The following is a 27,988-nucleotide window of genomic DNA, read 5'->3' as shown; positions in this document are numbered from 1 at the left end:
TAGAGGCGGCCCTCCGTTCTAACGAGGCTTATGCTAGCCAGGTTCGCTCTGGAGGAGGAGATATCCTTTTAGAAGGGTGAACTGGCGTCCGTATTTGAGGAACGTCTTTGCGACGAGGTGGTCCTCAGTACTAAGGAGGCGGAGGTGGTCCATCAGAGGGAGAGTCTTTCGACTCTAGAGGCCGAGAATGCAGCGTTGAGGAAGAGACTCGAGGAAGTCGAGCGCTCAATCGTGGTGGAACATAAGAGAGGCTTCCTCAAGGCGGCCCGGCAGGCTAGGCTCCTTGCGCCAGGGCTCGACTTTTCCGGGATGCACTTGGAGAAGGTTGTCCGCTTCGGGCGGTTAGTCTGGGAGGACGACGTCGAGGAGAGTTCTAGTGACAATGCCTCTGTATAGGATCATTTTTGTATTTCCTGTTTCTGACTGTCTTATGAATTATACTTCTCAGTTATGCAAGTTTTGTTTAGGTGTTGCTATTTCCACCCTGATTTTTGTTACGACGAAGTTCGGATTGGCTTTTTTCCCTGTGTTTTTTGTGGTGAGGTTTATTTGCAACCGTTAATAATGAGGTTTCTTTCTGTCTTGTGACGGGGTAAGATGGGGTTCATTTTCGACCTTTGTTTGAGTAAAGTGGGGTTCGTTTTTGGTCTCCACTTGAATAAAGTGAGGTTCGTTTGCGACCTCTATTTGAGTGAAGTGAGGTTCGTGTTCGACCTCCAGTTGGGTGACGTGAGGTTCGTGTTCGACCTCTATTTGAGTAAAGTGAGGTTCGTTTTCGACCTCTATTTGAATGAAGTGAGGTTCGTTTTCGTCCTTTATTTGAGTGAAATGAGGTTCGTTTTCGACCTCTATTTGAGTGACGTGAGGTTCGTGTTCGACCTCTATTTGAGTAAAGTGAGGTTCATTTTCGACCTCTATTTGAATGAAGTGAGGTTCGTGTTCGACCTCTATTTGAGTAAAGTGAGGTTCGTTTTCGACCTCTATTTGAATAACCGGGTAATAGCACCGTAAGGGATTTCGAGTATATAAAAGAAACGAGTCATTTTATTGACGAAAGCCGTGTGCCTCGTTGAAAACCCTTCTCAGTTAGTGTGTTTTTCCTGAGGTGGGAAAAGAGTGCACCATCTATTTGTACAAAGTTTAACTGAATTAAAATTTGAGGTCGGTAGCGTTCCAAGTTCGTGGAATGGGCTTCCCGCTAAGCTCCTCTAGCCGGTAGGCTCCGTTTTCCATGTTTTCTGCGACTCGGAATGGGCTGCCCCAAGTGGGTGCGAGCTTCCCGTCTGACGTGTCCTTTCGTGCCTCTCCGAGTAGCCGCCATACCAGGTCGCCTTCCCGGAAAGACCGGGATTTCACCCGGGAGTTGTATCTCCGGGCGGCCCGGAGTTTGCAAGCTTCTGCGTGGATTTGGGATTCGTCTCGGAGCTCGTCTAGCAGGTCGAGGTCCGTTGCTAGCTCGTGGTTATTTTGTTCATTGTTGAAGACTTGGTGTCGGTGGGATGTTTGTCCGACCTCTACCAGGATCATTGCGTCGGCTCCATAAGTTAGTCTGTAAGGTGTTTCTTGCGTGGTTGACTGTGGGGTGCAGTGGTATGCCCAGAGGATGCCGGGAAGCATGTCGGGCCACTCCCCTTTTGCGTTCCCTAGCCGTTTCTTGAGTTCCCGGAGGATGACCTTATTGGCTGCTTCGGCCTGGCCGTTGGTTTGGGAGTGCTCCACCGAGGTCGGCAAGTGCTTGATTCCGAGTTCTTGGAGGAAGACTTCGAATTCTTCTGCGATGAACTGCCGCCCGTTGTTAGTGACAATGCTGTGGGGAATTTCGAATCTGCAAATAATGTTTTTCCATGTGAACTTTCGCACGTTTTCCGTGGTGATCTTGGCAAGTGAGCACGCCTCGATCCACTTGGTGAAGTAGTCGATTGCCACCAGGAGGAACTTTAACTGACCCTTCGCGGGGGGGAAAGGCTCAAGGATGTTCATTCCCCACTGGGAGAAAGGCCATGCTGCCATCATGTGGTGAAGAGCCTCGGGGGGCTGCCGATGCGCGTTGCCAAACTGCTGGCACTCTTTGCATTTCTGGATGTAGTTTTGGCAATCTGACTTCAAGGTGGGCCAGTAGTATCCAGCCCGGAGTACCCTGGCTGCCATCGAGCGAGCTCCGGAGTGCATTCCGCATACTCCGTGATGAATTTCCTTGACAACATAGGCTGCTTGAGATATGGTCAAACATTTGAGCAGTGGGGTGGAAATTCCGCGTTTGAATAATTCACCGTCGATGATGGTGAACTTTGCTGATCGCATTCTCACCTTCCTTGCCTCATCCTTATCTGTAGGCAGGGCTCCATCTTTTAGGTAGTTCCATATGTATGTCATCCATCCTAGCTCTTCGCTGTCGTTGACATTGACAGTTTTATCATCCAGGCTGGGTGAGTGCAGGGTTTCCTGGATAATGGTTCGGTGTTGCCCGGGCTTTTTGGTACTGGTGAGTTTTGACAGTAGGTCTGCTCTAGTGTTCTGCTCTCGCGGTACGTGTTTTATGGAGAACTCATCGAAAGACGAGATCTGTTGGGCTGCGGTATGAAAGTATCTCTGTAGGAGGGCGTCCTTTGCTTGGTACGTTCCACTAAGCTGTTCTACCATGAGTTTGGAATCGCTGTTGCAGCTTACTCTTCGAGCTCCGAGGTCCCGGGCTAATCTTAGTCCGGCGAGGAGAGCTTCGTACTCTACCTGGTTATTAGTTGCTTTAAATCCGAACTTGAGGGATTGTTCCACAGTGATTTGGTTTGGTCCTTCCAGGATGATGCCTGCACCTCCTCCTTTGGAGTTGGAGGATCCGTCTACATGGAGGGTCCATGCTTGGGGTTCTTCTGTGGTGGCCGGCGTGAGCTCGTCTACGAAGTCGACTAAACATTGGGCTTTTAGAGGTCCGCGGCTTTCGTACCGGATTCCGAACTCTGACAGTTCTATTGACCAGGCAATCATGCGTCCGGTAAGCTCAGGCTTTCGCAGGATTTGTTTGATGGGGTAGTCAGTTTTGACTACCACCTGGTGGCTTTGAAAGTAAGGTCGGAGTCGTCGGGCTGCGGTGACCAGTGCCAACGCCAGCTTTTCGACCATTTGGTACCTTCTTTCTGCGTCTTGGAGGACCCGACTGATGAAGTAGATTAGGGTTTGCGCCTTCTGATGCTCTTGTACAATGACGGCGCTGATGGCGCCTTCTGCCACTGCCAGGTAAAGAAGGAGGTCGGTGTTGTGATCCGGCCTTTGTAAGATTGGCGGGGTTGTGAGGAAATTTTTGAAGCTTTGGAAAGCTGCTTCACACTGGTCGGTCCACGAGAAGTCTTTTGGTTTCTTTAGCAGGGTGAAAATTGGTCCCGCCTTCTCCGCAAGTTTGGGGATAAACCGGGACAGTGAGACCAGCCGTCCGGCCAGGCGTTGCACCTCCTTTACCGTTTGTGGGCTTTGCATGTGTATGATGGCCTCGCACTTCTCGGGGTTGGCTTCGATTCCTCTGCTGGTGATCATGAAGCCAAGAAACCTTCCTCCCCGGACACCGAAGACGCATTTCTCCGGGTTGAGACGCATGTTGTGCTTTCTGATCTGGGCGAACACCTTGGCAAGGTCGGAGGCATGGTCCGTTGCCGAGATGGTTTTTACCACCATGTCGTCCACGTAGACCTCCATGTTTCGCCCGATTTGGTGGTGGAAAACTTTGTCCATCAGTCGCTGGTAGGTTGTCCCTGCGTTCTTGAGGCCGAAAGGCATCACCCGGTAATAGTAGTTGGCGCGATCAGTGATGAAGGACGTGTGTACTTCATCCGGTGGATACATCATTATCTGGTTGTACCCGGAATAAGCGTCGAGGAAGCTGAGGAGGGCATGCCCGGATGCTCCGTCGACTAACCTATCGATGCTCGGCAAGGGGTACGAGTTCTTCTTTACTAGGACTACGTTTGCCAGCCAGGTAGTGTACCTGACTTCCCGGATGAAACCGGCGTTGAGCAGTTTCTGCGTTTCTATGATGACGGCATCCCGTCTTTCGCCGCCAACCTTCCTTTTTCTTTGTGCGACCGGCTTGGCCTCTTTGTGTATCGCTAACCTGTGGCAGATGAAGTTGGCGTCTATGCCGGGCATGTCAGTGTTGGACCAAGCGAAGAGATCGGCGTTCCTGAGGATTTCTTCCTGGAGTTGTTGTCGTAGTTTGGGGTCTAATTGTTTGCTGATCTTTGTTGTTTGGCTGGGGAGCTTTCCGATTTGGACATCGTCGAGCTCATCGACGGGACTGGGCCGCTCATCGTGAGTGTCGGATCTCGGATCGAGGTTGGTGGTTTCCTCGTGGTCAGCACGGGTTAGAACAGTGAAGTCGCTTTTGTGTTGTCTGACTGAGAGGGCAGTTTCTAGGCTGTCTATGTAGCATTGTCGCGCTTCTTGCTGGTTTGCTCTGATGGAGATGATTTTTCCGTCGTGCCCCGGAAATTTCATGGTAAGATGCGGGGTGGACACTACCGCCCCGAGTTGGTTTAGGGTTGACCTGCCGATGATGGTGTTATAGGTGGAGTTGGCCTCCACCAGTAGGTACCGAACCAGGATTTGCCGGGAGGCCGGCGGTGTTCCGAAGGTCGTCAATAGGTACACTCATCCTCTGGGGTGGATGGTTGCTCCTGCGAAACCGACCAAAGGTTCGGTGTGAGGTTGTACGAGAGAGTGGGGAATGTCTAACCTGAGGAATGTTGGCCAGTATAGGACATCGGCCGAGCTTCCCTGGTCGACCAGGGTCCTGCGAACTTCCCAATTGGCTAAAGTTACTGTCACGACCATGGGGTCGTCCTGATTTGGACTGATTCCGACGTAGTCGTCGTTGGTGAAAGATATGGTGGGCGAGTCTGGGTGTACAGTATACGTGGCGGGGTGTACGCGGTTGACTTTACGTAGGTGTTTTTTCCGGGACGAGCTGCTGGCGCCGCCCCCTACGAAGCCGCTCGCAATTGTGCTTACTAATTGGTTTGGGGGGTTAGGCCCTGCTCCCTGGTCTTCCAGGTCCCGGACTGTCTCGCCGGGGTCGAGTGGTGAGTCGGAGGGACGATCGGGGTACCGCCATTGGGTTTGAGCGCGGGCAGTTGTGCTCTTTAGGATTGTCAGGTTGGTGACGCGGGTCGAGTCTCCTGAAGCTGTATGTTCGTTGCTCATTTTGCTTGGGTGCTCGTCTGATACGGTTCCTGGTACTAACCGTGCGGGTAGCCGATAAGAGCTTGGTCTGATCGACCCCACGGTGGGCGCCAAATGTTCTTACCGAAAATCTGCTGTGGAGCTGATCCGCCAGGTAAGATTGATGAGCCTCCTTCACTGGTACACTGATGCTCCAAGATGGGAGTGATACCTGCAAAAGAGACTCCGATGCTAAAGTTAGAGTTTGCACGAATAATAGTCTCATATATATAATGCACGTACCTTGAGGTGGTTTAGGGTTGTATTGGGCCCTGGGCCTGAGATGAGGTCTCCGGGTTCGGGTGTGATCTGTCCAGGCTCCGAGCTGTTATTGTTCAGCGCGTGCCTGGTATGACCTTTGTCTCGCTAATCCGAGCTTAGAGCCCGGATGCGGGATGCGACCAGTACATAAATAAAAAAGAATAAATTCAATAAACATTTCCCTCTATTTCATAATGATTTAGAAGAAAAAAAAAACTAAACGTAATTAAGACTCACAAATAACTACCACTATTCCTTTTCTCAATTTTTAAAAAATAATATAAGCTTGATAATTTCATTTATCTTTTCTCCTCTTTATTTTTTTTTTTTTCTGACTTCACAAACAAACGTGGACTAGATTCAACTTGCATTGATTGCATAATCATATCTACAGCTTTGTAACATCTCCTTGTGATTAATATTTTTATACGCACATGAGTTTTTTTTGGTATATATATATATATATATAAATTATCCATTTATTTCAAGAATAAGTTTTGGTAAACTAATAATTTTACTTAATAATTAATGTTATATATAAAATTTTAATGATTCAATTGTTGAATTAATTTTTTTTAATACATATATATAGATCAAGTTTCTAAAATTTTAAAGAATTTAAAAATTATTTGATATTTTGTTTTATAAATTCAAATCAATGTTTAAAATATTTTGATTATTCATCATTTTAAATTAATAAGACTGAGTATTAAATAATTTTTTAAGTTTTTCAAAAATTTGCAAACTTAATCATACATAAAGAATTTTTAAATTAACAGTTGGATTATTAAATTAATTTTAATATTAAATATGAGTTATTTTGTGAAATAAGTTTAAGTAAATTTAAGTAAGTGAATCCTTTCTAATATATATATATATATAAGGAAGAGATCAAATAAAACTAGTGTAACACTTTTACCAATTTTTACACAATTCAATAATTTTATATTAGATGTGAATTTTGTGGATCTAACTATTAAATTATAACTCTATATCACATTGTATATTTATGTTAAATTTTGCTAAAATTTATAATAATTTAAAAGTAATCAAATTATTTATACTTTTATATATTTTAAAATTTATATATTACGTCAATTTTAATTTATATAAATGAGATATCAAATTATTGTTAATTAATATAAAATTTTGTATATATATAATTTAGGAATATTTTTTTTATATTACGGTAAATTTTTAAAAGTTTACATCGATGTAGTTTGTTTCCTCCCTTTATATATATATATGGATTTGTTAAACGTGGATCCTCGTACTCCAGTTTTTTTCCTTTTCTCTGTTTTTGTCTAAGCTCTATTGGCTTTGTAAAAAAGAAACGAATAATATTACTTTCATTTCACATTATTCTAAGATTTTTATAAATCTTTTTATCTCTCTATATCATTTTATTTGTTTTATATATCTCACGATTTTTTTATTATAAAAATTGTGAAAATGTAATGTACAAATAACATTTATCAGACATTAAAAGTTAAACTCACTATAGAAAAAAGTTAAAAATTGATCTCATATATATGCGCCCCCTTCACTGGGATTCCAAATTTAACAACAATCGTTGAACTAATTCTCATATGAATGTGATCATTTTGGATTGCTCAATTTTCAACGAAAATACCCTTTGACCATTTGAAGGAAAGATTTACACAGCATATCAGTAGATTTACCAAGTGGTCAACAATCCATAAAACCTTTTTGAGTGTTTGTCATTCCGTCGGTAGCAATTTACATGATTCTGAGTGGTGTCTAAACTCAAATTAACCAGAATACTAAACCATTAAGTGGAGAATCCTAATGAAGCTGGAAAAAAGGAATTCTTCGTAGGCATTGTAGGCCACCGTTTAATCCGCAACATGAGATTTTACATGCATGAAATCAACCAGAACCTCTTGATTAAGATCTTGACGCTTGTGGTTACCATAGAACAAGTTATTTTCTCTCATGCAAATTTCTCCACGGGTTTCACTGGAGAGTGCATCATATCTCATCTCTAGCACACATTCAAGCTTGTCCTCAATGCTTGTCACATGGACTCCAATTGTTACCATCATTCAAAACACATTGCTTATTGCAGTGAAACACTCACCACAACTTTCAGTGAGACCTGTCACATCAAAATGATGATAATTTAATATATTATACACTCCCAGATAGACAGGTGGATTAATTAATTAGGAATAGGATTAACATGTGACGACTACTATATATAGAAATATGCACTAAATTTAAATCAATAAATTCATGCTACAACAAATTTTTCCCAAACTCGAGAAAAAATAACATGATACAAATGAGAAAAATGATTATCATACCACTATGCCAGTTAAATAAGCATCTGTTCAATAGATAACACTTGAGTTTTGAAAGCCTCCATCTTAATAATGGGTTTGCCTGTTGTTCCACTTGTGAACATGACTGTGAAGATGTTAATTAGTCTTCATTTTCAGCGGTAGGTCTAAATCCATATTTTCCTAGAGAAATGAAAGATACAGTACGTATTAAATATTAAAAAATCTATCTCCCAATACTCAATCAAAATGGTTCTCCATTATAACTATAGACATCAATATTTAATCAAGAAACATGAATGGTTCCTACCCTCTGCAAGATGCATGCACCAAGCTCGATCCTCAGCCTCCTCCTTTTGTGTAGTTGAAACATTTACCAAAACTCAATAGCTACACTAGCAAATTACAGAGGCTGGTTAACATTAATAAAAGATGGAAGACACTTAAACTAATAGTAAAAGAGGCAAAATAGATACAGTTAACTTACTTTTAAGATATGAACACCTAGGAAAGCATGACAAAACTAATAGAAATCAGCGCGGCCATGGTTAGCAGCGTTGTGGATGTTTTGGCCGTTTTCATTGGTAGCACTTTTTTTCCACGGGGAGGAACCACTCATCCCAGCATGAGCGGGTGTGGCAAAGTTCTGGAACACGCTCATCTCGGGCGCATGTTCAGACACGCGCCACACCTTCACCGACTTGTCCAAGCTTCCGGTGTACACAATCCAGCCCTGGTCCCCATTCTCGCGTGGCGCTTGTTCTTCCTCCACGGCGATGCACTTCACGGGACCCGTGTGACCCGTGAGAACCATGTGGCACGTGTGGAACCCGCTCTTGTCGCGCTTCCACACGCAAACGTTCTTATCGGCGGAGCCGCTGAAGACGAGGTTCCCCGCTGCGGCGAGGCAGAGCACGGCCAGCTTGTGCCCCCTCAGAACGCCGCCGTGCGATAGCCCTCCCTTGTGGTCGAGCTCCCAGAAGTTCAACAACCCGTCGGAGGAACCGCAGTATACCACCGCCGCCGAACGGTTCACCGCCAGCGCCGTCACGGCGTTCTCTTGCTTCAACAGAACACGCTCGAACACGTGCTTCGGCTTCTCGCCATTCTCGATTTGCCTCCTCCACATCTTCACCGTCCCGTCCGCGGAACCCGTCAACACGATACCCTTGAACGCCGCCACCACCGCGTTCACAGCGTCTTCGTGCGCGTGAATCGATTCCAAGCACTTGGAATTCGCCACGCGCCACACTTTCAGCGTCTTGTCCCACGAACCCGAGTACAACAACCCCTCCTCCTCATCTAAACTCAGGCTCGAAACGGCGTCGAAGTGCTTCACCTTCACCGCGTTCCGGTTCCTTCGAACCTCCACGTAGTTCTTCGGGTTCATGGAACTCTTCACGTACTCTTTGAACGTGGGCAAGCTCCCCACGCGTTTATGTTTTTTGGGATTCTTGGTGGAAACCTTCCACACTCTGATCTTGCCGTCTTGGTGGCCGGTGAAGATTCTCCCGCCGGAGATAACTATGGTTTTGACCAATCCACTGCTGGATTTGAAGCCGGCGAAGTCCTTGAGATCCTTCCACACCCTTATGTTCTTGCTATCGGAACCGGTGTATAACAAGTCAGCGGAAACCGCCAAGGAGTATATGTGACCCTCTTCGCGGACGAGGGATCCGATGAGACCGTTTTGGAGGAAGTAGTTGTTGTTGTTGAAGAGGTTGAAGGCGGGTGATGAGGGTAATAGCCATGGAGAGTTGTTGAGAGGAGAGGAAGAAGGTTGGTTGGTCCATGGAGACATGGCGTAGGGAGAGGCATTGGTGCTGCTGTCGGCGTAGTTTGTAGGGCTGGCATTGCTGTGGCGGTTGTGGGTGAAGTCTTCGTCGTCGTTGGAGGTGTGAAGCGACGTGGCATCGGAGTGCAACAAGGCTCCGAATTTGGGTCTGTGTAAGGTGTTTGTATTTTGCTCTACTAACATTGTAGCACGGTTTGTGTTTGTCATCCAATAATAAGGGGTGGTTGGTTTGGTAGAAAGCGAGGGAAAAGTTGAGATTTGTGTTTCAGGTTGCGGAATACAATGTTGGGCGACAAAGTCGGGGACGCCTATATATATAGTGAATGTTGGGAGGATGGGTGGGCGACACGTGTTGTGCTGGGAAACCGGGTGAGCCGGTAATGTAGAAACCGAAAATGCTAAGGATTTTTTGTGGGGGAAAATAGGATGAGATTCGTTGCGTGAGGATTCTTGTTGGGTACGTGCTTTTGTGTTGAATGAGAATGCGATTTCTGAATTGGGATGCCTATCTTTGACTTTTTTTTTTTTTTTATTTCTATACTAGGGAAGGGGCTGCGTAATCTTGACCTTCTAGCTCGTCAAAATAACACTTTTTTTTGTTTTTAGGAGTCTACTCGCTTTTATACATGCAGCGTGTCGTTGCTGGACGGTTTCACTCGGATTAATTTCGTTGGATTCAATTATTCAGTTTATTTTATGCTTAATAATGAATACAAGTTACGTATTTACTGTTTTCTATATATAATCAGAGGAGGAAAATCCACACCTGGGTTTAATTTTAGAAACATAAAACTTACGTGCAAAAGGCACCTTCTTTAGTTGCCACAAACGTGCATGCATGCAATACTTTTCAATTTTAATTATCAGTGAAAATTATCATTATTTACCTAATTAACCGTTAATCATTTAATTTACCTGTTTTGAAATTGTCCTCCTTGCCTTTTGAATCCCTTGACTTTTGATTGCAGCTCTTCAGGTTATGCAAATTAAACTAAAAGTGCATTTAACGTACAAAGATTGACAATATGTTATCTTGTCATATAATTCAAACAAGTAATCACCTAACTCTATGCAATGGGAGGCAGGTCAATGTTGAAATTGTTTGATGAATTTAATGTTAATTAATATATGCTGCTACGTATACATCTCTTGGAGAAAAAATGAAAACTTCTTGTGTAGTTCCGGTCCAAATATACATCTTCGATCAATGAGTATCGATTTTTCATATTAATGGTATAAATGCAATTGAATTCTCGCATTGGCTAGCTACAAGCCTACAAGTTACAACAACCAAAAAATAAATAGCATAAAAGCATATGTTAACAAACCTCCCTTTACATATGTATAATTAACTAGCTAGGTTCTTTCGTTCACATGATGAGATTAATTCTTAGTTATTAAACTTTTAGTGACAGGTAACAACGGTAATTAAAGTAATAAAGTGAAGACATATTGTGCAGAGGGGAAACATTAATTAGTTTAATTATTTCAATTTATTAAGAATAAGTTAGTAAGTATTGTCTGTATTATATAAGAATTTTTTATTACGAAAAAATGGCTCAGGATTTGATGGTTTAGATGTACATATGACATCATTTATTTTAATATGTGTGGATCATATGCATAATTGACTAACAATATGGCAAACTATAAAATCAAATTCATACATGAATCAATAAACATGTGAGTAAATATTATCATACATGGCGTGTATGGATTATTAATCTAGCTACCAGCTAGTACTATTTCAACTATTATAAGGTTCAACACGTTCAGTGGGTCAAATTAATTGGCATGTTCCATTCGGTTTCCCTCACAATTTAGGAATTTTTGTCATGACAAAAGACACGCCCAAAAACCTGTCTGTCAAGTCAAAATGTTTGTTGAACCATATAGTCCTTTACGGTACCATATCTAATCCAGAGCTATCCAAATGCCACGGTTTCAGACCCTTCGATTTTGAGCTTACTTAATCGCATAATGTCTGCGCCTCTCACACAAATTGCGTCCATCTACGTACTTAATATTGCTATCAATCTTCAAACGTTGGCTTCAGGACCACTAATTATTTCTGTGAAAAATTGTCTTGCCCAGATCCAACTAATACCTGGCCAAGGATCTTATTCCTTGGTTGTCTTTCCCCTTTCATACTAGCAAACTGTTGCATACATTAATGTAAACTTGAATCTCCTCTGAATATGCTGTTATAAATATTGGGTTAATGGATAATTGTTGTAGAAACTAGATAACATATTTTCCATATCAAACGGGTGAATCAGCATCTATAAGTTTCATTGATTAGCCAAAATTTTATTGTCATCTACAAATTACTCAAAGTCAACTACTCCTTCCATCACAAATTATTTCTCCTTAAGAAAAATAAAAATATTAAATATATTTTTCTTATAATATCATTATTTATTGATATTTCATATAAATATTTTTAACTTTTTCAATAAATCTACTTTTGTCAAAAAATATTTTATTATTTGACCTTAGATATGGAGTAATTAATATTTTAAAAATTTATAAAAATACTAATAATTACATTTTCCCGACATGGTTCGGAAGGTGAAGATCCGAATGCATAAGCATGACGTATTATGTTAGAAGAATGCCGCACAGATACGTGTACATATCAACAAGTGGGCAACCCTACATTATTAATTTTATTGAACTTTTTTGTTCTCAGGTGGTGACCGCCACCTGGCTGCTTCACACAGATCAATCATTCAAACACATACACTTAAGTTTTCCAAATTATAAATTATGTGTTAAATTCACAATTTACAATGCTTTTAGTTTTCATCATGGAGTTGGATCTTAATCATTTTTACTTGTTAACATTAACAGTTTTACAATAATTTTAAATTGCGGTTGCAGTCATAATTACAAGTATTATAAATATTATGATGAGAATTACAGATGTTGCAGTGTGAAATTATTAATTATTTATATTAAATATAAAAAATTTATAATTATTAGCATATATTTTATTTTTAAAGATTTATATATTTTAAATTTTTTTTAAAATAATATTCTTTTAATAAATAATTTAATTTATTTTAAAATTATAGTATTAATTTATTATATTGAAGATGTATTACATATATATTATGGATGCAACACCGTTATATTGTGAAAAAGTGTATGATTTTCGATTTCATTGCAATTTAGTCTGATGTTGTTGTAGACAAGATTGCAACTGCAATATTGTGATTACAACATGTGATACAGTTTGCAATTTAAAACACTAGTTCATGATGAGTGGATATATATAGTTTAAGGTAAGGTTTGAGTTATGAGGGAAATAGTATAAAAGAAAGAATGTGGTGATGCCGTGTAGAAAGTGAAGGATTGTGGAAGAGTGAGTGATGTGTAAAATATCGTGTTGTGAGGAGTAAGGCTAGCATTAGTCCCTCCCATTTAGGGCACGTCTCCCTCAATGAGAGAAGCAACCAAAGTGATTCTATTCAAGTGCTCCCCTTTGGAGGGAACCTAACTGGGCCATCCCTTTACTTAAGGCTCAAGCACGCTCTCATGTCACTGTTACCTCCAACCGTCCAATTTGACGGCCCCGCCTAACATTCCATTTTCCTTTTCCTTTTCCTTTTCCATCCCACTTTTATCTACATGCAATTTACACATCTTCTTAAACATTAAATAATTAATTTCTTTTTGCAACAAACTAATCAAATATATATATAATCATTTACAATACAATACTGATTTCTGTTTTAGATCTACCTCTCACGTTCTTGTTTCGGTAGTGAGGGAAAAATAGAGATTTTGGGTTATTAAAAATGACAAATAAGAGATAACACCTCCATAATAATCGGACAAAGAATTAATTACATGTTGGGATCTTCAGACCAAACATTATTATAATCTTAGTTGTTAATTAATATTTAATAATTTTCAATTTAACTTAATATTTTATTTGTCAAACTAAATATTTATATAGATTTATTAGAAAAAATTTACTTTCTAACGTCAATAGATTTCTTTGAATACATATGTTCATTAAATAAAATTTTATGATTACAAGAGATGCCAAATTTGAGAAATATAAATTTGAACTAAATAATGAATCATTTATTTCAATTCATAATCATTAAAGATTGTGTATGTGGTTGTATTTTTTTTCATTAACATGATTTTTAATCGAAAAAACTAGTTACTTTTATTCTGCCAAAAGCAACTTCTTTAATTGCCAAGGTACATGCATGCAATACTTTTCAATTTTATCAGTGACTATAGTCACTGTTTACCTAACCACTAATGAACTTGCCTGCTTAATATATAGCTCCACCAGTTTTACACTCAGTGAAATCCTTTTGAATCCCTTGACTTTTGATTGAAGCTCTAACTTATCATCTGATAATTCAAACATGTGATCACCTAAATCTATGCAATGGAGAGGCAGGAATTAATTAATGTTGAAATTGTTTCGTGAATTTAATGTCAAATTAATATATGCTGCTGCATATACATCTCTGGCGAAAATAAAATAGTAAAAAAATCTTCTGGTAGTTCCGGTCCAGATGTATATATTCAATTAATACCGGTTTTTCACTGAGGATATGGCTAGTCATGTTCAATTGATTTAGCAGTGAGTGTGAGTTTTAATTAATTCATTATATTTATTCATTCATGTAACAACTAAAACTTGATTTTTTTTAATGTATGTGATCAAAACAATTAAAGTGTAAATCATTAGTATCTACTTAGTAATAAAGGTTGAAATATTATATACAGGTTCTCAGTTCAAATTTTAGTGTCGTTATTATAATTTTAATAAATATATTAAAAGAAATAATAGAAGTACAAATAAGTATAATAACTAAATTAATAAATTAATTAATTAAATATTATATGTTTAATTATATTTTTAGTCCTCTATAATTTTCTTAAATTTTATATTTTAGTTCCTATAATTAAAAATGTTTCATATATATATATATATATATATATATATATATATATATATATATATATATATATATACCACTTTTTCTTTGTAGTTGTTATAATCTATTTTTATAAATGGTTAAAAGGTAAAATATATACAATTAAAGAGACTGAAAATAAACAATAATTATAAATATAAGAATTAAAATAAAATATTGTTAATTATAGAGACTAAGAAGTAAATTTCATGAAATTATAAGAATAAAAAATAATTAAACCAATATTATATATGAAGATGATATAATTTGATAATAAATGGATTTTGTAGACGCATGAATCAACTATAAAAAGTTAATTAGGAATCGTTTATTTTTATATTAAAATTAATTTATTCTATTATCTATATATTTTAATATAAAATTTATAATTAAATTTAATTTGAGCACTTATACGTTTCAAATGTTTAAAAATCATTTTTACTTAGAAGCCAATTCTGGTTAATTTTAAAATAAATAAAAATCAAATTCTAAAGTGAAAATGCATGAACAATTTTATATACTATATGTTTAACACGCCCCGGTCTCCTCACAGCACCTTTAGACTTCAAGCAAGGATAATATAATAAAAGCCTACTTAAGATCAAATTATGAATTAATTAAAAAAAATGAGAGCGAAAACATGATCAGTTTTAATTTTGATCACTTGGTCGCATAGGTTATGATATTGTACCTTAAATTAACTATTTTAAAAGTTAATGTTATTATATAATAAATTTGTATAAGTAACTTTATAAAATCATATAAAGAATAATTCTTCTTATTATTACTATTACTATGAAGAGAAATGAGAATTATAAAACATAAGCTATTAAATCATATTTGAATGGTCAAGATAATAACTATCTTTTTTTAAGAGTTGTTATGTAATTACTTGGTAATTAGTTTTTAATCTCAACTATTAGTATATGATTATATGTCTAAAGTTTTCGTTTATTACAATAAGAAAATTTTTCAAAATTTATAGTTCTTATTTTGTTTACTCTCTCTTTAACTCATTTAAATAAATAGAATTATTTTTATTTTTATTTTTATATATGCCAATAATATATTTCAATTTTTTTTTATTATCACGATTTCATACTCAAACAAGTTATCGAACTTTGATTCTTAATTAAATATCAATATTCAGTCATTTTTTTTCACAAATACGTGAATTCTAAACTCTAGATGTGATCATTAATATATACTAATGACCTCTAATAAACAACAACACAAGGTATATTTTAACTGCAGATAAAGTTAACAAAATATCTATTTATATGGAGCAGATTATATAATAAAAACAAATTCTACATACGTCACCCGAAATCTACAGTATCTAATCATAATTTATATCTGGATTTGGACAATATTTATAAAAGGCTTTAAAGTGACGACATGGCGGAAAAAGAACCGATTTAGCATAAAATTTATTTGCAGAGTGTATCCAATTCAATGTATATAGATTATTTTTTAGCTGGTAGGTAAATGTGTCATTATCATATTAGCTTCCTTCAAAACGTAAGCAAACCTTTTCACCTACATTTGAATTCAATACATATCTTTGCAATTCTTGTACGTACGTATGCTAATACTATCAATCATTTTTCAAATTAAAAGATAGTTTATATTAATTCTATCCAAAGTAATTTTGTTTGAACAAAGTAAAAACTTGAGTGAATAACGTTTTTCTTAACCAACAAAGTAAACAGAGTAATAAAACCTTATGCACTTGAATTCAATGAATTGCACCATGCTGCATCATTTCAAGTCCCAAACGCGTGCTTCATATTTTTCACACAACTCTACAAGCTTAAATCGTCTTGGATATTTTGTGACTGGTAAAAATGCATAAAAAAAATGTTTGTAATGTAACATATATACGTGTCAGCAGTGAGGACACACCACGACAAAATCTTACCTAAATGTCCTTAGGAATTTGTCTTGGACACTTGTTTGAAAGTGCAGGGTTCCTTCCTTGATTTGTTACACCAAACTTCAACATGTGTAATGTAAGTGAAATAATCCTTGCGTATTGCCCTAGCTGCACAATATTAGAATATAAATAGTGAATCTCTTAATCACAAACTTTCAACTATAAATATATATATTTATTCAACCAAATATACCTCTTTAAAGTATTTTATTTCTACTTTATGCTTCTTTTTTTTTCTTCTTATAATCATCAAACACGTTATCCTAACCTAATTATTGTCAAGCATCATTCTTATTACGTAAAACATAAAACTTCAGTGACAATCTAATTTTAAAAGAAAAAAAAAAGTGTTATTAAAGAACTACAATAACAGCAAGTAGTTTAGCAAAAAGTCAACATTGCAATGACAAATGTCTCATTAGGCTGCCACACCATTTCTTCCGTATTATTAGATCAAAACTCGCACAAATTCTAATTTCATTTTGGTACACCCAAATTCTAATACTATGTAAGGGATTATATTATATATATTTAACACCAAAACAGAAAATGGAAAAGAGACTGGCTAAAAAAGATTAAAAGGCCCTAAATAAAGAAGGATCAAACCAATCAAAATAAGGCTTAATTAAAAAATGAAAACTCATGCACTTGAAGTCTCTAAAATTCAAGAAAAAAAGAGCAACTTAGGTATTGGATTCAATCCCAAAGTGGTAAGATATTTTAATAATTATTAAAACACATTTTTCAACAATTTTAGATATATGATGCGCACGTAAACTCTAATATATATACACCAGCGTTACTTTTTTTAGTTGTCAATTTTTTAGTAACATTTTATTTTTATTTATCCGTTATTTTTAAAGTTCAAGATAGTATTAAATATTTTTTGATCAATTATAATATACACATTTTATGGAGTGAAAATAAAATTAATTATAATAAAAATATTTAAATTATTTTATAAAAATAGAAAAAAAATTAAATGACTATTAAAAGGTAACATAGGCGTATCAAACATACAGGGAAGTCACCTCTTTTACATTTGAGAACTCTAAGCTTTATATAAAAAAAAAAATCACATTTAAGAGTGTCACACATCTCAAGCTAAAAATTCTAAAATATTTAGCAGTTAAACAATTCACGTTCTAGAAGATTGATCTCAGAATGGCGCTCGAATATTATACGTTGAACTACCGGTAGATAGATAGATAAATTTATGAATGATCTCAGCATTGCGCTTGAATAGTTCTATGAATATAATATTAATATACGAAGAACAACTAGCAAGGTAGATAAATTTTGGTCAATCAAACTAAACCAAATAATATGTACACTCTCTTGTACTCTTGGGAAATACATATATATAGATAAGTTCTTAGGATTTCCAAATTATATAAAGGTGTATAATGTGATGGATAAAGAATAAATTTTGTGAGAAAATCAATAATTGATATTAAGTGCATATACATATTTTTTTTTGGGGTGAATCATGATTTTTCTATTAAATTACTTATATCTATATATTTAAAAGGTTAACATCTTTTTTTAAAAAAATCATATACACAAATCATAGATTACATAAAGTAACGTTTGGTCTTAATCTAAAATTGTAAAAAGTAAAAAAAAAAAAATGTTATTTGTTAATTATTTCACATCATATTAATTGGTAAGTACTCGTAAATAATTAATCATAAATGTATGTTAGAATATCAATGATTAATTTTCTTATTAATGAAAGAAAAAAATAATTTTAATATTTTTGTATATAATAAATATTTTCTTAAAATATATAAATGTTAATATTAACAGAAGAATTAATGTTAAAAAAATGTAATTTTAACTGGTTTTGGTTTTTTCTATGCTGTTTTCACTTGAATTGGAGGGTTTTTCTAAATTCTTTTTAGAGTTGGTTTTGTTAATATTTTTTTAGGTTTAATTACTCTTTTGTCTCTAATTTTATAAATTTTTTATTTTAATCTCTATAATAAAAATATTTTATTTTAATCATTATATATATATATATATATAATTTTTGGTTTCTTATAATTTTTATAATTTTATAATTTTACCTTTTAGTCCTTATAAATATAAATAATAAAGATTAAAAGAAGAAAAAAAACATGTATAAAAATTAAAATATAATATTTTTAAATATAGGAACTAAAAAGTAAAATTTGTAAAACTATAGGATAAGGGTAACTAAATCATATTTTCAAATTTATTTTAAACATATTGAACATGTAATATATATATAAAATGAAAATATTTATTATACTTTTATATATTTTTATCAAATAAACATTTTCTACATAAAAGTTTGTTTTTTTTTATTTTTTTATTTTTATATGTTTAAAATCAGTTTTCAGTTAACATTTGGTTCTTTTCAAAATGATGAATTGTGCATTTAGGTTGTTTCATCAAAGTTTTACTTGACCTCATAATTATTCTTTGAGCTTAAAAAGTTAATTATGGTTAAAATATTTTTTTTATTTTTATAATTTTACTTTATTTTTTAGTTCTTATAATTTAAAATAAATATTTTTAATTTTTATATTTATCTTTTTCATCTTTTTTAGTCCTAATATTTTAAGATAATTTTTTTTATTTCTTATACTTGTAATTTTTTTTAATCTTTTTAGTCTTTATTGTTAATTTTTTCTTTTTATATTATATTGTTTATTTTATGATAACGTGATAAATATCTTTAATTTTGTGAGAATAAAAATAAATGTCTAAACAATATACATTGCATGTAAGAGTAAAAAAAATACAAAGGGTCGAGAAATCTAATATAAAATAATACTAACAAAATTGTAAGAAATTAATAACAAAGTCTAAAAGAATTGAAAAAATTGCAAGTACAAAAACTAAAAAGAATTTTTAGAAAAGATAAATATAAAAAATAATAAAAAAATATTTTAAATTATAATAATTAAAAAATAAAGTAAATAAAATTATAAAAATATATATATAAAAAATATATATTTTAACCAAAAATTAAAAATACTACCTTGTGTTCCATCAATAATTTTTTGGACTTGGTCAAAAAGAAAACGTGTGTGTAAGGCATTGATGATTGACAAATTGTGTTAGTGTTTGACAATCTGTCACTCTTCTATTATCCTTTGCCATGATGAGAAGGGAAAAAAAAAAAAGCATTACATGAAAGTTGCTGCTTCTCCTTCTTTTTGCCCCCAACACAATCATTCATCTGTCCCTCTTGGCATCATCCCATATTCTTTTTCTTCCGCTCTGCCACAAATTACCCACGCACAATTTCAACATTATTCTTTTTCAGCAGACATTCAAATTGTCAGCTTCCATTTGTATCTAGTAACTATATGGATGATAATATCCTTACTGCATATATTAAATTTGACGGTAGAAAAAAAAATTGTTTGAAGAACAACTAATTCAGAACTTTTTACTGAAACAGTGCCCTGCTAGAAATCACAGGTTTTGTCATTTTCGGTACATTATTCAAGATTTGAAGCCTTTTTGTTTTGATTCATAGCTTCAGTTATGTTGACATATAAATAATGAACCAACTTTACTGTTGCCTCTGTTTGTGAATAGTGATGAAATAGTATTTGTACTTGTTTTAACCGGCTTGCTGAATCAAATGTCAGTTGCAATGTCCACTTGAGATTGTTCAAAGCATCACCTCATGCTGATTGCCAAGAGTGTATCAAAATCAGTATCACTGCCGTATATAATCTTTTTAAGTTTCTATCCGCTCGACATTTCCCAGGTTGACAAATCATTTTCAAACCATGACTAATTATATGATGTTTTCATTACCATAACAAATATACCAGAAAGAAAAAAATAAGTGAATAATATTTTAAATTTTTATTCAAACTAACAACTTGTTAATTATAAATTTAATGAAAGCATTGTAATAGAGTATAATGGTTGCATATTATTTGTATAAAAGTTTTTGTACTGTAATCAATAAATAAAAAAATTAAAATTTTTACAGTAAAAAAAATCGAATTTATCGTATAAAATAATTTGTAATTAAATAATAGTATAAAATTAATGTATGTTCTCTTATAAAAACATGAGACGAGTGGGCGACATATCTAGAAGTTGAATTTGTAGATGACAAATGTTGCAGCATGGATGGTAGTTAGTGGTGTACACTTGGCGTGCTGTTGCAGAATTATTGGACCATGCATATTGGTGTCCCCAGAAGACTCAAGAGTGTAACCAGTAACCACCAAATCACATATGCATGGTAGCTACCCACCAACCACTGTTAGTGCTCTACACATGGCTATCTTATGCTCACTGCACTACAACTATCTTTGGCCCATTGTCCATACCCCAAAAAACCATGTCTCTCAGGAACAAGCTCCTCGAATTTGACTCAAACAAATATCTCCCATGTTGATCAATGCTGGATTGGAATGGAACCACCACTGATAGATGTAGTTCCCTATCTGTTTAATCATTCTACCTACATTATCTTTAATCATAAAGGGTGATTATCATCATAACTTGTTTTTGTGACCAGTTCTAACTCTTGTTTTGCCACGGGATGATCTTTTCATAAGTGGATTAGTTTCGTTCATTAATTTGTTGGGGGTCCTACGTACGGGTGTTATGAGTGATTTTGTGGGGATGTTGACCATATTAATCAAGGAACTCTAGGGTACGTGTCGGGTGCTGGTACAGTGTACAAAACAATGAAGATGAGGATAATGCTGCTGCCATATATGGTGGATAAATCATAGACCAATAATTGCAATTTCTAGAGCTGTCACATAGCACATTGCTAATGGCAGTTTGCATTCAGTTCAGAACTAGAGTAACGTCAAAATCCAATACACAATCTTAAGTTACAATGAAATGACCTGATCAAATGCAAGAAATCAATACCGTACGTGTGGTAGCAAAGATTTATATAGGTTTACATGTAGCAAAATATATAACTAAATTTTAATTTTATTAGATGCATGCATAATGCATTCATAATATTTAAGAAACCTTAATTATATTATATCTTATATATATATGATTAATTTTGTATTTTTCTTATGTATGGTGTATTAACATTTAAAGAGAAATATATTTATATATATACTCCATTTCAAATTGATTGATATTTTAGTATTAAAAAAATCATTTATCAGTTTCTCTATAGAAATTAGAAACCAAAAATAAATAAATTAGAACAGTTATAAGAGTATTTTTAGGAGATATTCTTATACAAAAACATTTTTAGTGATTTTTCTTAATCTCTTATCTCTTTTAATATATAATTTTCATCTTTATTTCTAAAATATATTTCGATAGTTTTTAAAATAAATTAACATTAATTAAATCACAATATAAATTAATTATTATAATTCTAAAATATAATTTATATATTTAAAAACATTTATTTATAAAACTTAATTATAATGTAATTTATATTAAAAATTAATTATGTTATATAAAAATAAATAATTATCATACATTAGACTTCCTAAAAGCACAAGCACTATGATGTTATTCGGCGTGTTCAGCGATGGCTAGCCAGGGATTGGGTAGTTTACGTAAGTCATATCCCTAGAGAAATAAACTCAGTAGCTCATACGCTTGCTAGTTGGGGTGTAAGGAACCTAGGTTCCAATGTATTTTGGAGGAGTCCTCCAGATTTTGTTTTGTTTCTGTTAAGGAGAGACTCTATGTCTTGAGCTGTGTGCTTTGTTTAGTTTTCCTACTTTACCAAAAAAAAAAAAAAAGCACAAATCTATGTAAAAAAATTAATAAATAAATAAACCTTAATCTTCACTCAATTTAAAATGGAGAGGATACTTTCTTTGTACAACGAAACCCATAAGAAAAAGGAGAGATAGATTGTTAAGAAAGAGAAATGTAAGAATGTTGATCTCATAGAGAGAGAGAGAGTCATAACAAGACTTAAGTGTTTTATGAAAAATATAACTCATTTAAAATATAACTAATAAGTACTGATTCATGTATTAGCTGATGGTGGTTGTTTTATCTCTACCCAAAGGTTTTATGTTTCAATTCCTAAAAACTAGAAATACAATTACATTAAAAGTTAAGAAAGAAAATTTTATTAGTTATAATGGTTCTATCTAGTTCAATCAAAATTAATTGGATGTTTAATGTAATTTTTGGATGTAGGTGGTTCTAAAACATACATAATAACAATTAAAATACTTATTTTATTTTCAAATTTTAGTTTATATATATATTTTTTATCATATTTCATTTATTGTATAATTTATTAATAAGATTAATTTACATTAAAAAAAGTATAAATAGGAATAAAGAAAAATAAAGGATAAAAAAGAGTATCAAAATTCAAGAGATCAATTTTATACGAAATACATGTGAATTAGGGTATACAAATAATGAGTTTGTGATATTCAATATGTTTGATTTTTTTTTTTAAGTATACTTTAATCAAGCATGTAAGGATGGATATATCCAGCTTGTAAATTGGGCCGAATGATATTAATAACGAGACACGTAGCCCTCTAATCTCATAGTTGAAATGTGCGTACGCTGTAAGGCCTCTAACAAGCCCAATTGTGGCCCGTAGCCAAAAGCCCACGTGATGATCCTCTGTTTCGTCTTCCTCAAGTTGAGAACTTGAAGAATTGGAAAAGTCTGAAAACAAAAGGGGAAGCAATTAGCAAAAGCAGAAAGAACTGAAGGTGTGTGACAAAGTAGCATATTTCAGCATTTGGCATAAAAAATGGAGTTCGTTCCTGAAGAAGGCAAGCAACTTCACGAGGATTGCTCCACTCTGATTTTGGTGTGTTCATTTTCTAGGGCTTTCGCCATTCTTTTTTTCCCCAATTCATTTTCGTCATATCTCTATTCTGCAAAAAGACATAAACTTTTCGTTTCGTTGCGGTAGGAGAAATGCGGGGTTAGCTCACTTTTTATACCCCAACTATTAATCTAGTGATTAGTGCTTTTGAGTGTGTATCTATGTTGCATCATTGTAAATTGTGTGTGTTTTCAGCCTGCTCTGTCGATTGGCAATGTGGGGCAGCTAGTTGCAGATCTTTTGATCTCATCAATGGGTTCAGAGAGAGTAGGATATTTAGATGATCCTAACGTTTTGCCCTGTGTTGGCAATGATGCTTATGGACCCTTTCCTCAAGGAGACCTTGCTCTTCCTCTTGAAGGTGTTCCTATGCTTTGATTTTTATTTGTTTTCTCCCTACTATTACTCTTTTTAATATCAATTCCTCTGCTTTTAAAATGTGCTGCTCTTTCTTATCACTTCTTTGCAGCTTATGATTCCCCCTCTAATGCTCTCACTGTCATACAACAGAGGTCCCCAGTGATTAAGGTACCAGCTGAGGCAGCATCCACTTTGTTCCTTCCTTTAATCTGACATTGCTTGCCTGAATCTGGTATGCTGATATTCTGGATATCATCAACTGTTTCGCAATGTGTACATTGTTACTTGTAAGCTCAGTTGTCGGCATTAAATTTTGAATATGGACAAGCTGAGACTTGAGTGTTAGTTTTTTTTTTTTTTGTTTGTGTGTGTGTGTGTGTGCGTGAGCATTAATTTCAGCCCCCTTTTTCTGTCATTTATGTTTGTGACATCAGGTGTTTCTGCTGATTGTCTCCAAGTTAATATTCCCTGCAACGATGGACGATCTTATCTCCTTTTTGGAGTAATCAGTAGATTATCTTATATTTATTAATAGACGGACGGATATATTACTAGACTAGTTTTTTGTGTATTTCCATGTTGGACATCACGGTAGTTGCCCTACTAATATGTAATTGTCCAAGGCTGTGCATATGTCTTTTATGGTTAGTTTGCTGGCCCTTCAAAATGTAGGTGAAAAATTCATATTATACGAACAACTTCTTTATGAATTTCGCACTCCAATTTTAAAGGCTATGTCAATTGCTAGATTGATTCTTACTGTAGTTATGAAGAGTAATATGTATAATTACTGTCTAATATTTGGATCCACAATAACATAAAATTGGGGGTATTTGACTACTGGTGTGGCGGGAGTAAGTTATAATTTACAGTGCATGCCTCTTGTTAATATTAATCTTCTTGATGTTTTTACACTATACGTCTATACATCACCCTAATAATGTTAGTTCCATGCTTTTTTTTTTTCTACTAACTTTAATGATGGAATTAGCACAAGTAATTTTGGAATCTGTAAGAATAAATTTCTCTAATACATGGTCATTTGAATAGGGTATGATGGTTGAGTTTGCCAAAAACATGGCTGATTTTATTGCTGGTATTGGAAAGAAGCATATTATTGTTCTCTCCAGCTTAGATTTTGGAAAGTGGCAAAAGGTTGACATGTCAAGGTGAGGCTGTATATTTTGAAATATCACTTCTTTGTAATTAAGATATTTAATTATTCGTTTATGTGATTGTCACTTTGGTTCATATTATAAGTTTATAACTGCGTGAAGATTATGTCCTTTCTCACTTTGATAATCTTGTAAAATGTAGGAATCTAAATTGGTTTAGGAAATTGCATTGCTATACTTCCCATTCTGATAATATCTATATCTATTGGCAAATATTAGTGGTTTGCAGATTTATTACCTTTCCAGTGCCAACAGCAATGGAACAGATGAAAATTGTGAACAGCTTGGGTGGAAGAAGCTTCAGGAGTATGACCCTTCTCAAAAGCATTGGAAATATCTTAGTGATTTAGCTGAAGGAAATGCAACTCTGGAAGATATTATTTCTGTAGAAGATGAACTAGAACAGGAAAATTATTATGCTAGCTTGCCTTATGCTGCACTTTTTTCTTTTCTCAAGGTAACGTTCAGTTAACCTTGATGTTTCCATATTTCTGTAATCATTTAAATGAGGAAAGAAAAACGTTCTCATCATGTAACAACTTGTTTTATGATTGGTGGCTGTTGTTCCGAACTTTCTTTAAAAAGAATTCCTTCTAAATGGAAGTGGTTTTCATTTCATGGTTTGCAATAAGGCTCTACCTAGTTTGCATGCCATGATAAAGGTAAGGCCAAGTGCATTAGGAATTTTGTTTTCACAGAGAATGGTCAAAAGTAATTGTTACTTGTCGTTTTATTTAAAAAATAAATAAAATGAGAGCACAGTGTATTCTCCATTACCTTTGCATTGCAAAATTTCTGAAATAGAGCATTAATATGGATTGATGGATATAAGGTTGTTTTGGTTTAATGTATCAGGCTAAAGGTTTGAAGGTGACCTGCTTGTTATGTTATTGCTCAGAAGGGGACAACATATCAGATGCTTTTCAATTAGCCGATGCAGTATGTAAACTTCATCGGCTGAGTCACCCTGCTGTTGGTGAGCTTTATTTATCCATGTTTCTACTTATAATGATTTTTTTATCTATCGCGTGTTATTCAGCAAATAAATCATGCATATGTTTGAAATTTGAATAAATGCCTTGTGAAGTTGACGGATTAAGGGTTCATACCAAAATTGTCTTATGATGACATGTAATATGATGATTCACTATTTTTCCCCTCCCAAATGTCTCGATATATAATATATAATATATAATTTTTCTGTTGGGAAGCTACTTCTCTCTCTCCAGAAACCATTTTTATGGTACAAATAAATTGTCTTGTATTAGTATCCGTTATCTAGAATTCCATCTGAATGATAAATATCTCTAGCACCTTTATTCTACACACAATACAATCTGTTCCTTTCGGGGTATCATATTGCATTCCTGGGAATCATATTTTTTTTGGAATATTTCGAATGGAATGTCATTCCCAAAGTATCTTTAGAAAATGTATTCGGTTATATTTTAACATTCCTTGGAATATATTCAAATTTTAAAAAATAATTAGAAGAGGAAGTTACAAGTGTGTTAAGATGTAACTTCTAATATTTTCATAAGAATATCACATTTTCACACTCATAATACAGGAATAAAAGAGCAAGAAATATGGTAGGAAAACATTTTCAGGAATGAAAAATACCCAAAAATAATTTTTCAAAACATAACAAACATGGGAATATTACTTTCTCATCTTCACATTCTTTGGAATCAATTTTTAATCTATGAAACAAACTCCCACTTAAATGTAATTAGTGAATAGACATGTTTGTGCTAATATAATAAAGTATAATTGCATTTTCAGGGATTGAAGGTGACAAATGGCGAGTTCCACTTTCTTGGATGAGTGTATATGGACCACCCCCAGATGTGTCCATCTTCTAAGGTTAGATTGATGTAATTTCTACAATTTAATGGCTGCTGAAGATGGAAATTATTGTCTTAGAATCAAATGGCGATGACTTGCATATGTAACGATAGGAGTGTGGGGATTTTGTCTTCTGAAAATAACTTCTATACTAAAAGAATTATAAAATTACTAAAGATTTTCCTTTTTGGTTCAGTGATCAAAACATAGACTAGTCTTGTGTAAGAGAATAACAAATTAACAACCATTTTTTTTTAATTTTCTATAATGGCGGAATTGTTACTATCTGGAATGCGAATGCGATTGCGATCGCGATCAGTGACCAAACGTGAACAAGAAAAGTCATCATAAGCATCTCAAACGTTTCACTTTTGTCTCTCCGGTGTAAGCCATAACACCAATGTTATGAAAATTCTTGCATATTAGAAAATTGATTAAAACAAAAGAGAAAAAGTGCAAAATAAAACACATAATTGTTAAAACAAAATATAAAAAAAATGAATTATAAAATGTATTTTAAGAATTTATTGTAAATGCAGGATTATTCTGATTTATAAACACTGATCCAAATCCAAATTTGAAAGAAATAGTCAGTGTAAGACTAGCGACAAAGATGAAGCATCGTGCATTTAATACAAGGTTCACATTAACGATTTCATTTAGATTACAATGGAATACTTGAAAAAAAGAATGCAGTGCGAGACAATAGAATGAAAATGACTTGTTAAACGTTAGCGTCCTGATATCTGTCGCTGGCGAAACTTTGATAATCAATCTTATTCGTATCCATTGCATTCTCAACCAAAAAAAATCTTCACGATATATCCAAGTCAAAGTATCTATAAACTTGTCAATGTTTCACTAGTAAAATAGATAAACCACCATTTTTCTATTACTTTTGTAACTTTTTTCAAGTACAAGTATGATGTTAATTACTATATTTCACTTTAATTACAATGGAATCTTAAGAAGGTTTAACTCAGTTGTTGGGGAGGGGTGTAAGCACATCTAGATCAATCACAAACCCAATCAATTCAACCTAACTCAATCACTTTTTAGCAAATTGGGTTGACCATTTTTTTTACTTATCCGATTATAATTGGTTGGATAATTGGTTAAGAAGGAATTTATAACTTGATCAACTCAATCCAATCTAAATTTTAAAATAATTAAAAATATACCAATTATCTAATATACATGAGACAACACATAGAATTAGAGATATGCATGATATATTAGTTAAGACTTGAATTAATAATTTAATATATATTCAATCCTAATGCATAAGACTATACATTAGTTGAAACTTAATATTCTAATATGTATTCATACTATTATTCTTGTTAGTGTTATGTTGTGT

The 27,988-nt window shown here is 34.3% G+C and overlaps 2 protein-coding genes across 7 annotated transcripts; one reads left to right on the top strand and one right to left on the bottom strand.

Moving 5' to 3' along the window:
• Window positions 1–6,967: 6,967 nt before the first annotated feature.
• On the bottom strand, window positions 6,968–9,872 carry LOC109801294 (protein JINGUBANG). Of its 5 annotated transcripts, none has more exons than XR_002240008.3 (4): window positions 8,257–9,872; window positions 8,080–8,164; window positions 7,794–7,952; window positions 6,968–7,585 (listed from the first exon to the last, which is right to left on the bottom strand). XR_002240008.3 is itself a non-coding variant. In XM_020362327.3 (2 exons), exon 1 carries the CDS (start codon window positions 9,769–9,771, stop codon window positions 8,293–8,295), a length of 1,479 nt encoding a protein of 492 aa, XP_020217916.1. In that variant the 5' UTR covers window positions 9,772–9,872; the 3' UTR covers window positions 8,079–8,159; window positions 8,257–8,292. The 5 variants fall into 5 exon arrangements, 1 of the variants encoding a protein (XP_020217916.1); XR_002240007.3 differs by having other exon boundaries at window positions 8,080–8,159; XR_014428519.1 differs by lacking the exon at window positions 7,794–7,952.
• Window positions 9,873–23,062: 13,190 nt separating this feature from the next.
• On the top strand, window positions 23,063–26,833 carry LOC109800757 (clast3-like protein). Of its 2 annotated transcripts, none has more exons than XM_020361617.2 (7): window positions 23,063–23,227; window positions 23,441–23,606; window positions 23,715–23,773; window positions 24,656–24,774; window positions 25,000–25,237; window positions 25,636–25,756; window positions 26,566–26,833. In XM_020361617.2, the coding sequence occupies exons 1-7, from the start codon at window positions 23,168–23,170 to the stop codon at window positions 26,643–26,645; spliced, it is 843 nt and encodes a 280-aa protein (XP_020217206.1). In that variant the 5' UTR covers window positions 23,063–23,167; the 3' UTR covers window positions 26,646–26,833. The 2 variants fall into 2 exon arrangements, with proteins under 2 accessions (XP_020217206.1, XP_082918674.1); XM_083062548.1 differs by lacking the exon at window positions 23,063–23,227 and adding an exon at window positions 23,253–23,344.
• Window positions 26,834–27,988: the final 1,155 nt, after the last annotated feature.

Source organism: Cajanus cajan, chromosome 8, assembly GCF_000230855.2.
Source record: "Cajanus cajan strain Asha chromosome 8, NIPB_CcT2T_4, whole genome shotgun sequence".
Taxonomy (NCBI): domain Eukaryota; kingdom Viridiplantae; phylum Streptophyta; class Magnoliopsida; order Fabales; family Fabaceae; genus Cajanus; species Cajanus cajan.
This window is presented reverse-complemented; position numbering and strand designations above follow the sequence as displayed.

Excerpts from the sequence above, each read along its gene's own strand:
- LOC109801294 (XM_020362327.3), bottom strand. The coding sequence starts at position 9,771 with ATGACAAACACAAACCGTGCTACAATGTTAGTAGAGCAAAATACAAAC.
- LOC109800757 (XM_020361617.2), top strand. The coding sequence starts at position 23,168 with ATGGAGTTCGTTCCTGAAGAAGGCAAGCAACTTCACGAGGATTGCTCC. Across the intron at positions 25,238-25,635 it reads CACTTTTTTCTTTTCTCAAG|GCTAAAGGTTTGAAGGTGAC; the intron begins GTAACGTTCAGT and ends TTAATGTATCAG. Across the intron at positions 25,757-26,565 it reads GCTGAGTCACCCTGCTGTTG|GGATTGAAGGTGACAAATGG; the intron begins GTGAGCTTTATT and ends TTGCATTTTCAG.